Source organism: Bos mutus, chromosome 5, assembly GCF_027580195.1.
Source record: "Bos mutus isolate GX-2022 chromosome 5, NWIPB_WYAK_1.1, whole genome shotgun sequence".
Taxonomy (NCBI): Eukaryota; Metazoa; Chordata; class Mammalia; order Artiodactyla; family Bovidae; genus Bos; species Bos mutus.
Genome location: NC_091621.1, coordinates 36,408,154 through 36,425,526, shown reverse-complemented (window position 1 = coordinate 36,425,526; position 17,373 = coordinate 36,408,154). Strand labels below are relative to the sequence as shown.

At 39.0% G+C, this 17,373-nt stretch overlaps 1 protein-coding gene across 3 annotated transcripts in view; it reads right to left on the bottom strand.

Moving 5' to 3' along the window:
• Nucleotides 1-486: 486 nt before the first annotated feature.
• TMEM117 (transmembrane protein 117) overlaps nucleotides 487-17,373 on the bottom strand; it is a 609,728-nt gene continuing 592,841 nt past the window's right edge. The window contains exons 5-6 of one of the 3 annotated variants that reach the window (XM_070370660.1): nucleotides 15,924-16,053; nucleotides 487-2,844 (exon numbers count right to left, since the gene is read on the bottom strand). In XM_070370660.1, the coding sequence (XP_070226761.1) occupies nucleotides 2,198-2,844; nucleotides 15,924-16,053 (777 nt within the window). In that variant the 3' untranslated portion in view covers nucleotides 487-2,197. The remainder of the gene's footprint in view (nucleotides 2,845-15,923; nucleotides 16,054-17,373) is intronic. The other 2 variants (XM_070370659.1, XM_070370658.1) reach the window with 2 other exon arrangements.

Here is a 17,373-nt window from a genome sequence, read left to right as displayed (position 1 = left end):
CAAATGGAATGTACAATACAACAAAAGAGGTAGCAAAAGGAGGGAGACCCATGTGCCGGTGAAAAGGTCAAGAGTGGTCGATACAACTGAATACTGGAAGCCTTTGAAGGCTTGAATCTTGTTTGACCATCAAAATGTCATCCTTGGAAATTATTCCATTTGATACTAAAATTCACGGAAATTTTAAAGACATATTTTCGTATCAGCTGATATCCAGTTTCCCCAGGAAACCCCCTACATCACCTGAGCATAGTGCTCTAAGGCTGATGGATTGCTTTATCTCTTATCTTATCTCTGCTGACGAGATTCCTTCATGAAGTCCTTCTTCTGTAAGAGCCATGTAAAGATCCTCAATATTTTAATAAGGACTACATACAGATAATAACACCCACTTTCTAAATCAATTCCTTCTTCATTCTACAAGACAATGACTTTCAGAAAAAAATAAAAATATAGTCTTAAGTGGCATTATCTACTTGTCCCAGAGCCAAAAGTTGAATGCCCCATGCTATGGAGATTTGGTAATGGCCAATGTCCCCACATATCAGGGACAATGTGGGAAGTTCCTTTGCACAGAAGGGGCAATGGGTTACCATGGTGAGCTTGATCTCTGCAATTTTAGTGTCAGAGATATTTATGTTCCTAAGTACCCCATGCATGCTATTAAAGGTAAAAGAAACAGCAGGGGCATGGTTCCAATTGCTGAGCAAACAATGGTAGAAAGATGTTTATTAAAGCTGACTCTCAAGTGACAGATAAATGCATAGTTCTATTATGCATGCTAATTTCAACATGCAGCAAGCTTAAAAGCAGATAGATCAAAACAAGAGAGGTTTTAAAAAATCATAAAGACAAAATAGAGCTATGTTGGTATGTGACAAGAAAATAATTCTGCCTTAAAAGTGAATCTTCCTCAATCCCCTCAAGAAACATGTAACCACAATTTATGGAACAAAATTAAAACCAAGTTGGGATTGTCCCATTTCTTAGCTTGCCTGGCTTTGAGTTAAAAAAAAAGGAGGGGGGGGTGCTGTTGTTAAATTAAGATACAATTGATCCTTCTATTATAAACAAAAAACTAGATCACATAATTACTGATGTATAATTCTGATTTATTAATGTGCGATGTTTAGTTCTTAAAAAAAAGGAAAACAACACACACACACACAAAACAAGCCAATAAACAGACTTTTTCATGCGCATCTTCTTTTCTACCTCACAAAGTTCCATGGCATGACTTTTAGAGGTGTTCCCTTGCTCAGGGTTGGCATATGTTTTTCAATTTTCACTGTCCAGAGCCATATTTACAGAAAGATGTACAAATATTGTAGATGGTAGCCTGCACAACCCTCACATGATTAAAACTTCAGTTCCTTGGTTTTCTAGGGCTTTGTGTAAATGCCAATACACTTCAGAGTTTACCTAACTGTGCCTCTCAACCTTTGGTCCCAAAGGTGAAGGGCAGGATTTTTAATCAGGTAGCAATTTATCTGTAATTAGGAAAACATAATTACGTATTATCATCTAATTGCAATTACTGGTTGGAGAAAGTCACATTTCACAAGTAGTGACCCATGCTGGATTAGTGTTCTCCTATTACTGAATTCTGCATCTGTATTTGTATTTGGCAGGAAGCCAATAAAAATTCAAAGGTAATCACTATGCTTCTCTGCAGTCCAGCTGTCAAAGTCACCAACTCCATTGCTGAATAAGAAAGCGAGACATACTTTCTGAACCACATCTTGGCTATATCTGTTTCCTGCTCAGACATCAAGTGGAGATCAAAATAACTGTATACAAAAAAAAAAAAAAAAAAAAACCCATGTGAAGTAGGTTAGAGAACTGTTCCACGCTTCATTTCTGGTACAGTTAAAAAGTTTAATGTCTCAAGGCACCACTATGGTTGAACATTGGATACGCGGGTAACCAGCTAATCTAGTAGGCTGTAAAGTCAGTAAATAGCTTGTGCAACTGTGAAAAGCAATCTCTAGAGAACTGTTAGATATACTGTAGGCACAGGTATCTTAATAATACAAATAGAAAACAATGAGTCCTAGAAAAAGCATGTTGAGCACCGTTGTGGCATCATTTGTATTTCTTTACCTAACGCTATGTAAACCTCACATTTACGAAAGGAAAGACTAACTTCTGAAAGTTACACTCAAGGTTGCTCTTTGTGCTTTCCCCAAAAGTGGATCTAGTTCGTCGGTGTACTTTTAGAAGTCGTTGGATCTCCGTCACCCTCAGTGGTGCTGGTTGATTCATTCAAGTGCGAGCTCAAGTTCTCCGATGTTAGGTGGGAAGACTTGTAGACGATCTCATTGAAGTCAGACCTGATGCACACCAAGGCGGGGTCATTCAGTGGGTCTTCCACTGAGGCCTGGGTGTTTTCTCTTGTGATTCCCATGTCTTTGCTGTGTTCCGAGGGGGATTTTCTTCTCATGCGAGTGTAAGTTTTGTCTTGATTCTCCATGCCTTGCTCATTTTTCAAAAACCGTCCAAAGAACCAAATGAAGAATCCAAACCACACAAAAGCTATTAAACTTGGAACAAAAGCCAGACACTTGACATCAAGGCTTGCCCCTATGAACCTGCTGTGGAGGAACATGTCTCCCTCAACATAGGTTTTATTAGTCCGAGGGTTGGTGTGGTTGGACCGCCATTCCCAGGATAGCTTGGTTCTGTTCAAATCCTTTAGACTCTCTGAGTCTTTGACTGTATATATCTTCTGTCCTGGGCCAATATACTGTCCATATTCATGAGGCTTATAAAATATCTGATTCTTCCACATATTAAGATCCAAAATCAAGACGAGAAAGATAATTCCATAGTTAAACCATTTACCTGCATTAAAAAAGAAATACTGTGTATTAGTCAAAGACTGATAAAACTGCAATAGGGGTTTTCTCCTATAAAATGGAGATAATGGTATTATAGCATGAACTGTTAATGTTTTAGACCTGTTAACAATTTTTTGAGGGTACTATACTGCCATTAAGTCAGTTGGCAAAGGAATTTACTAAATGGATGTTAAGCATGTGAAAATGTAACTCTTGATCCCGGAGCCAGTAATTTATGGTATTTATACTAACTAGACAAAGTCTCCTGGCTTTTAAGGCACCACCACTATACTCTAATTGGGTTTCATGTAGGTTATTCTCCAGAACATTTCAATTAAGGTTTAAAAACAAGTTCTAATAAAATTCTTAGAAAAGTCCAACATATGACTGAATATCTCTTATGGTTTTATAATTATGTCTGGGAAAGAAATAAATCGTCTTGCAACGTAAGCACAACAGTGCATCAATTGAATTCACATTGCTGTTTGTTGGTGACCTGTCGATTAAACTATTAGTCGATGTGGTTCAGATCAATAATCCTTGAGCATTCATTTCAAGACTTTAAAAACATCAAATTCTCATTGAACAGAATCCATTCATCAGACATATAAATATAACCAAAGCTTTAGAAGATATGATTTGGAGAGACTATAATCACTATGACTTCTTTGTAGGATTTAAAAGTCCTATATAAATAAGATATTATTTAGAGACATATTATCTAGTGAAATCTTTGCATCTTTAAATGGAAATAATGTGGAAAAACTTTGAAGGGATACTATATTCCATTATAATTTTTATTATAATTCGTTACAAATTTTACAGTATGAAGTGTTAGCTTAGTAACACTTCATAGTTTTGCTATAGCAAATAATGTGATATATTTACAGATTCTAAAAGCTTTAGTTATTATATATAATGTCAAAATTATTTTGTATTTAAAAATAATGATATTGAACATTATTAAGTTACTGCCTCACATGACAGCTAGGATCTTGGGAAAATGTCTTAAACTAAAACTGGTAAACACGTATTTTGTAATACATACTTCAATAGAACACATAGCTTAAATATGACCTTGGGTAAGGAAAGGAGGTTAGGAAAATATTTTATCATCATTACACATTTTCAAGCTCCTATAATGTGCAAATATGAGGGCTTTCCCAAATCCTTGTCTGGATTCCAAAACCTACTAGCTACATTAACTTGAGTTAGTTCCTTAAATTCTCCAAACTCCAATTTCTTTACAAGCATAAAATAACAGTACTTATTAAAGCGGTTAACATTTCATGAGATTATTATATACTAAGCACAATGTTTGCTATATAAATAGAACTCAGTAATTGTCACTAATATTATCATCAAAGCCTTGCCTAAGTCATGATAATGTCTTCATTTGCATGGAAAGGTACAACTTCTCTATGAAGAGAATTTATTTAAACCACAGGAAGGGAAATTATAACTGCCTGTCCTAAAATCATTCAACTATACAGGGTTTATAATATTTGTAATGAAAATTCTTGCCTGAATGATTAGTTTGGCACACCCAAACTATAAATTAAAGTGGGGACGCTGGAAACATCTCCAGATATGAAAAGATGCTTATAACACCTCGTACTGTTAAGTTCAAGCCAGTCCTGCCCTCTTGTATCTTCAAAATGAAAACAGAATCAACCCTAAAATAAATCAAGAAAGCTCAAGCCAGAGAAATTCCACCAAATTCAAAGGCAGGCATCATTGCCAGATATTTATTGTATTCATAATAGACTCTGTGGAGGATACCTAAGTAGATCCTGAGGGCATATATCACTGCCTTCAAGGAAGGAACTTACCATCTTACGGGAAAAACAGAACAGAGACATCAACAGATAAATAATAATAACAAGAGGCCACATCTAAGAGGTGCCGAAGGAGTGATACAAACAATAAAGCTGAAGACATTGAGAAAATGGACTAAAAACTGAGTGCTAATTCTGCAGAAAGGATTTTGAAGGAAGTAGCAATTCATGTGGTCAAGAAAGAAAAGGAGGACAGGGAACAGTTTGGAAAATGTTATATTTCTTTTAGTATATGTTTTTATTATGCTGCAGATAGAATAATGTACAGAAAAAGATCAGCTAATGTGGAAGAGAAGGGGCAGAGAGAAGGGAAAGAATGGAGACTATCGTAGGAAAAGAAGGCACAGCAGAATGAGAGACAGGTGATATGAAAAGTTCAGGGATTCTCATTCAGTATCATAGAGGCACTAAGTTTGTAGCTTTCGTGATTGAAGCAGTTAGGAGAGGGGTTTGGGGTCCTTCTCTGTTGTAGGAGATCCATACTTATTCTCCTTTTGTAAACGACATGGGTTATGAAGCTATGGGGAGGGGAAGAGGTCCTTGAACTTATAGGACTGACCATCAACTTTTTGACTCACAAAGTGAAAAAAGTGAAAGTACTAATTTCTCAGTCATGCCTGAATCTTTCCAACCCTTTGGATTGTAGCTCAACAGGCTCCTCTGTCCATGGAATTCTCCTGGCAAGAATACTGGAGGAGGTATTCCCTTCTTGGGGGATCTTCCTGACCAAGGGAGCAAACCCAGGTCTCCTACACTGCAGGTAAATTCTTTACCATCTGAGCTCACAAAGTCTCCTTGGAAAAACCCTGTTTAGATCACATTTATCAACTCATGAACAGAGCAGTCTCCCATATGGGGTTTCTGTTTCTAGGGTAATGATGTCAGAAATTGAACATAAGCAGCACCACAGAATCAGAAAGGAAAAGGAGGAATGCTCATGGAGCATAGAGAAGGGTGCTTTTCTGGTGGCTAGAAGATGCTCAGTGAATAACAGTAAAAGGAAAAAATAAATAAAATCAGGGGAAAAAAGTGGTAGTGAATTTACAGTGATCAAACTGAAGGAACCCTGCAGATAGAAAGAGCTTTTTTTCATACTTTCAAATTATTTTCTCTACCCAAGTTGAATGGTGCTGGGTCAGCCTGACCACTAAACATTCACATTAAAAAATCATGTTATGTCACTTCTCAAGTGACCTGGTGTCCATATATTAAGACAAGAGAAAAAAAAAAAAAAGAGAGAGAGAAAAAAAAAAAGACAAGAGGAAGGAGACACCAGTTAAAAATGTGTTGCCTGACATGGATACCATTACTCTGCTCTAACACATCTTTACTGATTTGTGAGAGGGGAATCATAGTGACAAAAACTGCAGCCTGGACATCAGCAGATGGAGATCAAATACTCAGTACAATTTGGGTAATGTGTTTAACCTCTCCAGATCTCAACGATTTTAGTTTCAAATTGAGTTAACAGAAATAGATGCCTTCCAGTTCTATGATTCTGTCCTCTTCCCCCAAGCCCTTCTATTTGTTAACCATGTAAATTCAATTTTTTGTGCTGTGAAATGCAGAATACCATCAGTGTTGTTGTTCAGTTACTCAGTTATGTCCAGCTCTTTGTGACCCCATGTACTGTGGCATGCCAGGCTTCCCTGTCCTTCACTATTTCCCTAAGTTTGCTCAAATTCATGTCCATTGAGTCAGTGATGCCACCCAACCCCTCCTCTGTCATCCCCTTCTCCTCCTGCCCTCAATCTTTCCAGCATCAGGGTATTTTCCAATGAATCAACTCTTCACATCAGGTGGCAAAAATACTGGAGCTTCAGCTTCAACATCAGTCTTCCAATGAATATTCAAGGTGGATTTCCTTTAGGATTGACTGGTTGGATCTCTTTACTGTCCAAGGGACTCTCAAGAGTCTTCTCCAGTACCATAGTTCAAAAGCATCAATTCTTCGGTGCTCAGCCTTCTTTATGGACATGACTACTGGAAAAACCATAGCTTCAATTATCTGGACCTTTGTTGGCAAAGTGATGTCTCTGCTTTTTAAAATGCTGTCTAGGTTGGTCATAGCTTTTCTTCCAAGGAGCAAGTGTCTTTTAATTTCATGGCTGCAGTCACCATCTGCAGTGATTTTGGAGCCCAAGAAAATAAAATCTCTCACTGTTGCCATTGTTTCCCCATCTATTTGCCATGAAGTGATGGGACTGGATACCATGATCTTAGTTTTTTGAATGCTGAGTTTTAAGCCAGCTTTCTCACTCTCTTCTTTCACCTTCATCAAGAGGCTCTTTAGTTCCTCTTCACTTTCTGCCATTGCTGCTGCTGCTAAGTCACTTCAGTCGTGTCCGACTCTGTGCGACCCCATAGACGGCAGTGCACCAGGCTCCCCCATCCCTGGGATTCTCCAGGCAAGAACACTGGAGTGGGTTGCCATTTCCTTCTCCACTGCATGAAAGTGAAAAGTGAAAGTGAAGTTATTCAGTCATATCCGACTCTTAGCGACCCCATGGACTGCAGCCTACCAGGCTCCTCCATCCATGGGATTTTCCAGGCAAGAGTACTGGAGTGGGGTGCCATTGCCTTCTCCATTTCTGCCATTAGGGTGGTGTTATCTGCATATCTGAGGTTATTGATATTTCTCCTGGAAATCTTGATTACAAGCTTCATCTAGCCCAGCATTTCGCATGATGTACTCTGCATAGAAGTTAAATAAGCAGGGTATAGTATACAGCCTTGACATACTCCTTTCCCAATTTTGAACCCGTCTCTTGTTCCATGTCCGGTTTTAACTTTTACTTCTTGACCTGCATACAGGTTACTCAGACACTCATCAAACCACCTCAAAGGATCATCATGATTGTCAACTAAAAAACACAGTCACAACCTGAAAGTAGAGAGCTGTTTTATTTGGAGGGAAGGTTTAAGACTCCAAATCTGGGAAGTAGTTCTGAGAAAACTGCTCAAAGGAGGCAGGAGGGGAAGTCAGGAAGTTTGCAATAAAGGGAGCAGGCAGTTTGAACCTCAAAGATCATGTGTCAAGTTAAGGAATTTAGCATTGTATGTACAGGAAGATATAAGCCTCTGGGCTCACTGCGTTCACTCCTTTCATATGCACTTCAGCTGTCTGGGGCCAATCTTGTTTCCTTGTTCACCTTGCTTCTTGCATTCCCCCAGCCCCTAAGCAATCTCTGTGGGGGTGGCAGCATCTGCTGGATCTCAGTTTTGGGAGTCCTCATTCACATTTGGAGGCCAGATATCGGTGATGATTGTGACATTTCTTGTTTATTAATATGGCAGGAGATATTTTCATTTCACAGGATATAATGAAAAGTTGTGGACCTGCGAGGTGATGCTAATGGTAATGAACCTGCCTACCAATTCAAGAGATGTAAGAGACGCCAGTTCAAACCCTGGATCAGGAAGATCCCCTGGAGGAGGGCATGGAAACCCACTCCAGTATTTTTGCCTGGAGAAGCCCATGGACAGAGGAGCCTGGTAGGCTACAGTCCATTGGGTCACACAGGGTTGGACACGACTGAAGCGACTTAGCATGCATGCAAGCACAATGAGAAGGGGTGTTTGAGAGTTCTCTGAAATATACTGTTTGCCCAAAATGTAGGGTAGTATTATTTCTACAATTTCTTCTTTCTGCTTCTTCAATCCAGTTAATATACAATCTAAATAGAGAGAAGAGCATGTTAATGGTTTCTAACAAAGATATATTCTCAATGTTTCAGTTTGGATAAAACAGAATGAATTACTGAGCAGTGACATTAATAGGTAGATATCACTGGACCAATTGGGCTCCATGCTGTCTCAGGTGGTAAAGAATCTACCTGCAATGTGGAAGGCATGGGTTCAATCCATGGGTAGGAAGATCCCCTGGAGGAGGAAATGGCAACCCACTACAGTATTCTTGCCTGGAGAATTCAATGGACAGAGGGGCCTGGCGGGCTACAGTCAGACAGGATTGAGTGACTAACACTTTTACTTTCACTGAACTAATTACCCAAGAGGCCCCAGTGTGAATCTAAATGTGAAAATGCATTGTGAATCAGCATATTTAACATGTTAAAAATCCCTAGCAATTGATAATTTGCCTACAGCTTGCAGTAGTATTAGTCCAGAGAAACGCACACAAAATGTGAAGCTAAATAACAGGGTACAGATTCTCCCCATACCCCCACTCCATTTCCACAGCCGAGAGACCACGTGGGGGTGGGGAAGTGTGGAGGGGAGAGCATTAGATGAGGCAGGATTCCTATTGATTTATTTCCTTTTCTGCTTCTGTGAAGGCAGCCTCGCCCTTCCCCCACTGCTGTAGTTGCTCAGTTGAAAATGCAACTGCTGAAAATAGAGAAGAAACGGCTCTTCTTACTTTTTGCATCCTGCCCACCTGACATAACTCCTGCTCCATTTATCCATCGGTACAGAGGAAGGATGTCCATCTTTCTCTAGAGTCCTTTTTTCCATTTTCCGACACACTGTTTTGTTACCTTCATAATACTCTCTCCTCTTTAAAAAATTACTTTAATGAGATGCAGCAAACTAGAAAGCAAAATTAAGTGGGACAACTCAACTTAGTGTACTTGTCTATGAAGTGAAGGAGTTGAGTTATATAACCCTTAAGATTTCTTCCTAGTCCTAAAAGTCTCCTTGATGAGTCTATGAAATAAACACCGCCTAAACCTTAATGTTTTATGATGGAGTGGAAATCTCACCATTAGAGCAAAAAAGATGCAATATACATTTTTCAGATGGAGAAAGCTTTCCTTAAAAAAAAGGATTGTATATTCTCAGAAATGCTGTTTACTATAAAAAATAAATTTGAGTCTCTGAAATGACTAACATGAAAAGGTGTAAGACACAGAAAAAGAAGAAGACTAACAGTGCTTCTATTGCCATTTTTTCATGTGTGTTGTGAATGTACAGTCAACCGACCATAACAAGAGGTTTGGTATTTTGGCATTAATTGTATGAGAGTTTTTGCATTTCCCCCTGTTGTTTCAACTACACAGCATAATGTAAATCAGCAAGGAGGAAGGGTAAGAACCCATACATTATTTCTATTTATCTCCTTCTCGAAATACCTCACTGTCTCCTTTAATGAGAAATCCCTGCATGGTGTTGTGGGATTGCCTCTTTCCTGTGTTGTGTGCTTGTAATGAATCTTACTGATTGGCAAAAATGATATTATGATGGTAATTTTATCATCTTACTTTGTGGGAGCTTAGAGAATCCTGGGCTAGTTGATTTTAAAAGAATTCTTCATTAAATATCAGCCGCATTTTAGCATAGGAAATGACAAGAGTTTGGGGAAAAGTGTTATTTCTTTCAACTAAGGAAAAATACTATATGTGCTGATATTTCCACCTATAATGAACCTTTCATAATTCAAATATGCAATTATAATATTTAAAAAAAATCTTTTACTCAGTAGGGTTGCCAGTTAGTGTTGAGGTTGAGCTGTGCTGTTAGCACCTCTATAGCAAGTGGGGTCACCATTTGGGCGGACTCTATGCCCAGTGGTCATGCTCTACAAAGTCACCAGCATCCATTATGTGATCACAGGAAACCCTGACCTTGAAGAAGATGAAGTTTGTATAATTAAATAAATAACAGTGTGCTGTAATAGTTTCCTGGCCACGTTCAATATCCTCTCATTCCAGACCTGATCAGTGTAAACAGGGCACTCTGAGTTAGTGGCTCTTTAAGCACTGGCCCCACCCACCCCCACACCCCCCTTGCAACCAAGTAATTTAAGAATATCCAGAAACCACATTAAATGCTTGGGTCATGAGGAGACGGTTGAGCCAATTGAAGATACTTACTAAAAAGTTTATGAACTAATAAGAACTGAGTTAGTAAATTATCTCAAGACTTAAAAGCAAATGAATATAGCTTCTCAAAATGCCTCTCTTGTCATTGTTACTTTCTTAAGTAGGAGACTACTCCTTTAGGACATAATCCAATATGATGAATAGAGGTAGAAACTTGTGATGATGAAAAGCACAAGAAAAGGATGTGAAGTTGTACTGAGTTCAATTACCATCACACTCTTTCTTGAGACTGGGAACTGTGCTATGCTCATTTCTGTATTCCCTAGATCCTCGTTTAGTTTTAGACACATGTTAAATCAGAAAGTGTCCATTAATCAATAAGTAAAGTCTGAAATACTATGTCCAGAAAAATTTCAAGGAATGAAGTTCTAGACTTTCAAATCAAATGCCGTTGTCACAATGATCTGGTGAATTCTAAGATACTGCTAAAATCAGATAAAGTCTGGAAAATTGGGAAAAACAAACTATTTATGTCTCAAAGAATATGACTAGTTATATATTTCAAGTCTTTCTTCTGGCTATAAAGAGAAATATCTGAAAAGCATTTGAGTTTTACTATAAAAACCCTCATCTATGCATAAATAAACCCAGGACACCTCATTCTGGACAGAACAGACCAGCTTAGGGGCAGCAAGGGCTGACAGGCTATGGGCAGAGCAACCATGGCCTTGAAGAAGATGAGTTTGGGACAAATAAAAGGAATTGCTGCTTTAGGTAGAAGTAAACAGTTAATGCTAGAGCTTCACAAATGTGTTGGAAATGGAAATTGCTGCAGGAAAGGTTCAGAAAAATTCATAACTAAGAGAATAGCAAGAGATCCTTGTATGCTTTGGATAAATTCATGATCATTGGGGACTGTCATGGTGAAGAAGATGCATTGCATTTCCCTATAACAAGTCCCTTGCTAATTTTGCCAGACAGAATATTCTGCTGGATGCACCACTGGCCTGCCCTTGCCAGCACTTTCCATGATCTGATTGACACAGGAGAGCTCCTTAAAAAACAATCCTTGGGAACGCATTTGCCAAAAATCATGCACCTATGGAAATAAAACGAAGGACATTATTTTCATGCATTCTTTTCCACAGTTTCGCCATTGTGAAGCACCTGTGCCCTCGCTCTGCTCAGGAAACTGAAATAGAACACCGACCTAGGGAGGCTTGTTCACTGCTACATTTTCCATTTTTGCCGAAAGGTTCCCATGGGCATCGTCATGCCAGTAGTGTGAATTCTCTCCTCACAGATGCACAGGCCTTCCTTCTGGCCTTTCCCCCAACCCTCTCCTAATTTACTCAGATGATGGCCACCAATGGGACACTTCTTTTGTCTGACTGGGATGACAGATGGCAGAGCTTCCAACGGGATCCGCATTAATAGGACTTGGGGAGCTTCAGAGTCTGAATTGAGAGGCCATTCCTCTCTGGCCTCCAGAGACTTAGTACATCATATTTTGAATCCATCTTTGCACTCATCTTATAGGTAAAAAGGAAGATGGCGAAAGAGATAATTATACGGTTGTATTTAGCATTTACTTTTAGGAGAATGAACAGTGGACTTGAGCTAAAAGCACCAGTGTGACCAAATCACTAACCATTTATCCCCTTTATTACTGAAGTCAAAATTCCCAGAAAAAAATATTTTAACACACTCTTGGAAAAGAGATGATTTATTTTTATAAGCTGTAGCTCAGCTTATAAAATGAAAGCTCATACATACTGCAGCAAACCATCTGTCGGGGGGGATCCAGATGAGCTAAACAGATGCAACAATTCAAGTTATTTCTGACATGCATAAATAAAACTAGCTAGGAATCAGGATTAAAAAATACTCAAATCCTAAAGGCTTTTAAAATGTCAGTGGGAACTCATTAGTGTCAGATAACCCTCTACATATAGAGCATTTCATTGGGAGAGAGATTTTTTTTTTTTTTTTCATTTCTAGCTTTGTCTTTCTCGAGGACTCAGAACATAACTGCTATTTACGTAACAGGAAAGAACTCAGAATAGTTGATAAATAATCAGAGAGCTCTCTCTCAGGCTACTTAGTATTTTTTGAATTATAGGGAAAGCAGATTCTGAATGGATAAAAGGAAAAGCTTTAGGTAAAAACAGTGAGAACTTACTGAGTGCTTGCTTCACGGCAGGCAATGCTTTAAGTACCTTGTACATATTAATTAATTTCACCCTCACTGCAATCCTATGGGATAAGTATCATCACTGTCCCCATTTAACAGATGAAAATACTGAACCTCTAAGAGGTTAAAGAGCTTGACAAGGGCCCTGCCACCAGTTAGTAGCAGGGCTGGAATCTACACACCAAATCTTTACATTCCATTGCCTCAGCATGCACAGAACATCTTTTCCAGATCACAGAGAAATGATAATTGAGACCATCAAGCCATCCTTGACCCTGGAAGAATCCCAGCCATCCCTGTCTAGGCTCTTCTGGTGCAGAACAAACACAGAGAAAGCATTAGACAGAGCTGTCTGACAGTCTGTAGGATCCTTTTCTAGCCCTGTCTCCAGCTTCTTCTGGACCTTTCTCCAGTCATGCTCTGCTTTGGGACCTCCTCTGATCTGGCCCCAGCTCTGAACTTTCTAACTCCTCTCAGATATGCCTTTCTTACTGACTACCCCATTTAAAAAATTTATTTATTTATTTGGCTGCATCAGGGCTTAGTTGGGGCATGCAGGATCTTCGTTGTGTCTGGCAGGATCTTTCGTTGGCCCCTCACAGAGTCTCTAGTTGTGGTACATGGGATATGGAGCTCATAGGCTCAGTAGTTGTGGCACATGGGCTGAGTTGCACTCCATGTGGGATCCTAGTTCTCCCACCAGGGATCGAACCCAGATCCTCTGCATTGCAAGGCAGATTCTTAACCACTGGACCACCAAGGATGTCCCTACCCCATTTCTATTGAATGTGTATTCTGCCCCTTGGGTTTTGTTTGATAAGGCTTATAGAAAGTACATGAATGCTGAGATGAGAGGAACTCTGATTACAGGAAATGTTTCTCAGTAGCTGTATTTTTCAAAGTATGATCCTCTGGCTACCTGCATAGGCATCACTGGTGGTGCTCCAGAGAATGGCGGATTCTGGGCTCCACCTCATACCTGAGGCATCTGACTCTGGGTGTGTGGCTGATGGATCATTTACACAAGCTCTCCAGGTGATTCCCATACAAACTAAAGTTTCAGAACTATTGACAGAGCGTGTTTCATGCTTAATGATCCCAGGGGTGATTCTATATTTACTGACCAGGAAAGCATTAAGGTCTACCTACAAAAAGAAGCAGAACTTGGAGGAAACTATCAAGCTAGCATTTGTGATTCTCTTGGAAGTTTGTGGGCTACTAACTATTGAGCATGTTAAAATACAACACAGTGCACTATGTTTTAGAGATTTTACCTGGGTTTGCCCAGAAACAACTATTTTACAATATCAAGTAAAGTCAAAGGCCTTTCAGGGCAGATGGGTGGTACTGCAGAATGGCTTCAGCAACCTCTTCAGTCAATTCACAGAACAAAGAGAACAACAAAGACAAAACAAAATGGGGGAACGTTCTGATTTTCTTCAGTTTCCCTGGGTTGAGAAGATCCCCTGGAGGAGGACAAGGCAACTCACTCCACTATTCCAGCCTGGAGAATTCCATGGACAGAGGAGCCTGGTGAGCTACAGTCCATAGGGTCACAAAGAGTCAGACCCAACTGAAGTGACTTGGCACACACACATGCGTTCTTAAGTAGAACATGCTGAATTATGTAAGCTTTGGGCACCACAAAACCTGCCCCTACCCCTGTCTATAAATGACAGCATATATGACAAAGCTACATATAAGAGCCCTGAATTAAATATTTTTAACAGTTTTATTTTCCTTTCCGGCCAATGGACTCTCTGAGCCTCCCTCCCCACCTCTCCTCTCCTTTTTTTAAACTTGATGTTCTGCACTCAAATAGGATATTTTTGAAAAGCCTTCTGATAGTCAGAGACAATATTAGTGCCATGATGGTCTGAGACAAGAGCTGATAGTAAGAACAGATGGTTCTGGCAAAAGCCCACCCAAAGGGATATGATGATACCACGTGTGTGATAGCTGTTTTAGAAGTCTGAGAGGGCAGTGTGCTGCAGAGATTAAGTGGGGACTCTGAAACCACACTATGTGACCTGAACTCAAATTGATTGATTTACCCAGCAAATTTAATAGATGGGCCTCATTCATTTTGAATAGGAAAAGAAACCTGCTGTATCTTCCCTATTCATGAGCTCATTCTCCAATTTAGGAAGGTCGCCTCATGCTCAAAGCAAAAAACAGCCTTCAAGTTGGGAAGCAAAGGTTTTTTTGCAGCACTCAGATGTTCACGTTCTCTGCGCTCAGGCTATTTTTATTCAGCAGCACAGACGGTTGTGTAAGCACAGATTTCTTTGGCAGTTTTTATTATAGCAGGTGTAGGATCCTAGGCCATTGTCCTTAAAACACACACGTTCACTACCCGCATTTGAACAGCTTGAGAACTAATGCCATTCTTTATTTGATTATGTAGCTTACTGATTCTTGATAAAAAAAAAAGAATTATAAAACATAACTCCAAGAAGACTTGTTTAGATGAGAATGACTGAGATGTCATGAAAGAATATTATAATAAATCATATTCAAGCCATTTCAAGAGCAGGACACATTTGAAAATGGAATAATCTAAGCATCCACAAGAGAATGACTTGAGGCAAACATGGAACCTTGCCACAGCAGTTTAAGTTTCACTCAATCAGATGAGAAGTGGCCTGAACTCCCCAAAGGCACGTGGTCTGACTGGAGCTGTAGGATACCATTGTTTTAATCTCAGCAGCAAATGAAGAAGAAAGCACAAAGAGTATTCATGTTAAAAAAATACACTGAGCTGTATGTTGTGAAAAAGAAACCCACCTAATGAGCAAAACCCAGGCAGAGTGGCCTATGGAGTGTGGCAGAGACAGCTAGTGATATTCCTAGGCTAGAATACAAGACCTGATACCACATGGCTACTCAATGGCAGAGCATGTCTCTCTGTTCTCCTTGACTCTGTGTGGGGCTATCTCACTAGGTACTCCTCATGGAATGTGAGTGGAGGTGACATGTTCTATTTCCAGGCCAGGTGGCTAAGAAACAGACAAATTCTCTCAGTCATTTCCCCCATTCTCTTTATTCCCATTTGCCCTCTGGATGCTGAAGCTGAAATTGTTAAAGCACCAGGAACTTAAGTCCAGAATGATGGTCCAGAGCCCCCCACTGATCCGGAACCACCTTGCACTGCTAAGTGAGTAAAACTAAACTATATTGCCAGATGCTTCTAAACTGTTACCATTTTCATTTTTAAAGCAGCCAGCATGACTCTAACCAGGAGACAATCAAATCATGTTCGAAATTTTACCTGTTATGTGAATATGATATTCCTCCTTGAAGATCTTCTGGAAGAAAGGAATCTTGAACTGCATATGAGGAGTATGCAAACCAGGAAGATTTACATCAACGTCTCCCATGAAATGTGGAAATTCCCAGTCCTGTCAGAGAAAACCAACATGACAACATATCTGTGATTTGTTTCATTCCTAAGCAGCAAAACACCAAAAATTGACTTTTTATAAGCACTTATTTTAAAATCATTTAAATGCAGCCAGCTGTTGGGTGTATCTGTTTTGTTCTGTGATGGTTGTTTTATGTACATTAGGTAGCAGTATGCAATCAAAATCAAAATTAAGTCATAACTTATATCCTCAGATTTTCTCTTTAATGTGATAATAAGAAACCAATGCAGAATTGATGTGCATTAATATATTTTTCTTTCTTTCATTATGGAGATCTGATCTTAAATTTTTATAGGAAGGAAGTGATCCATATTTTATAAATATGGGGTAATTTAGTTATTTTTTGTCCCACTATTTTTTAAAAATAAGAAATTTATACCAGCATATTTTCTGTAAGAAGACAAAGAGGATCTAATTCATTTAACCAAGTTCCTCAATTCACATCAAGGGAGTTTTATTAATCATCTGTGCTAGCAACTATATGGAATGGAAAAATGCCAAAATCTTCTGTCCTGTTCTCTTGCAATCTAGCATCAATTTGAACCAAATGATGGAGGGCCTGACATGCTAGCCTGAGAGATGCACAGTGAATTAATCCCAAAACTGTCATTAGCTATTTCCTTGTTGTCAAGGCAAAATCATGTGGGATGACCCTCCTTCTCACAAGGAAGGGAAAAAGATGCAAATGAGGATATTTTTAGGTGACTCATCTGCTCTTGGTTTTTGGATAGAAGCACCAAATTAAAGTTCATAACTAGCATGTGAAGAAGAAATACACTAAATAATGAAGAAACCTTTAAGCTGAATCCATGTTTTTATTTCCAGTAATAAAATTATCCCTAAATTAACAAACAGTTCTATATTTAGTGAATATTTTCTAAAGAACTTGGAGATGAAAAAATAATAAACAAAATATTACTTAAAATTTTTAATCCACTATTTTGACATAAAAAGTTAAATTTTTCTGAGATTTCTCTGTATGAAGCTAACAGAGGTGTGCTGATAATAGTGTGCATGAACATTTCAGGAGTTTCCATAGCCATTCCACTTCCCTCTTTGCAGAAAATTCTGATTAAGGGAGAAGAAACCTTAAAGGAAAGAAGAATATGTGAGTGGTGGTAATCAGGAAAGTTTTCAATGTTTATTAATTTTTGATCTATGGATAACTTTAAGCCAGTTATAAGAAAGAAATACATAAGTATAAAAATAAAATGATGCAATATCATCCCTTACTACTGGTACGTATGCCAGTATCTTGTTGGTCTTGCCTTTCCTGGTTTTTCAGAAATCAGCAGC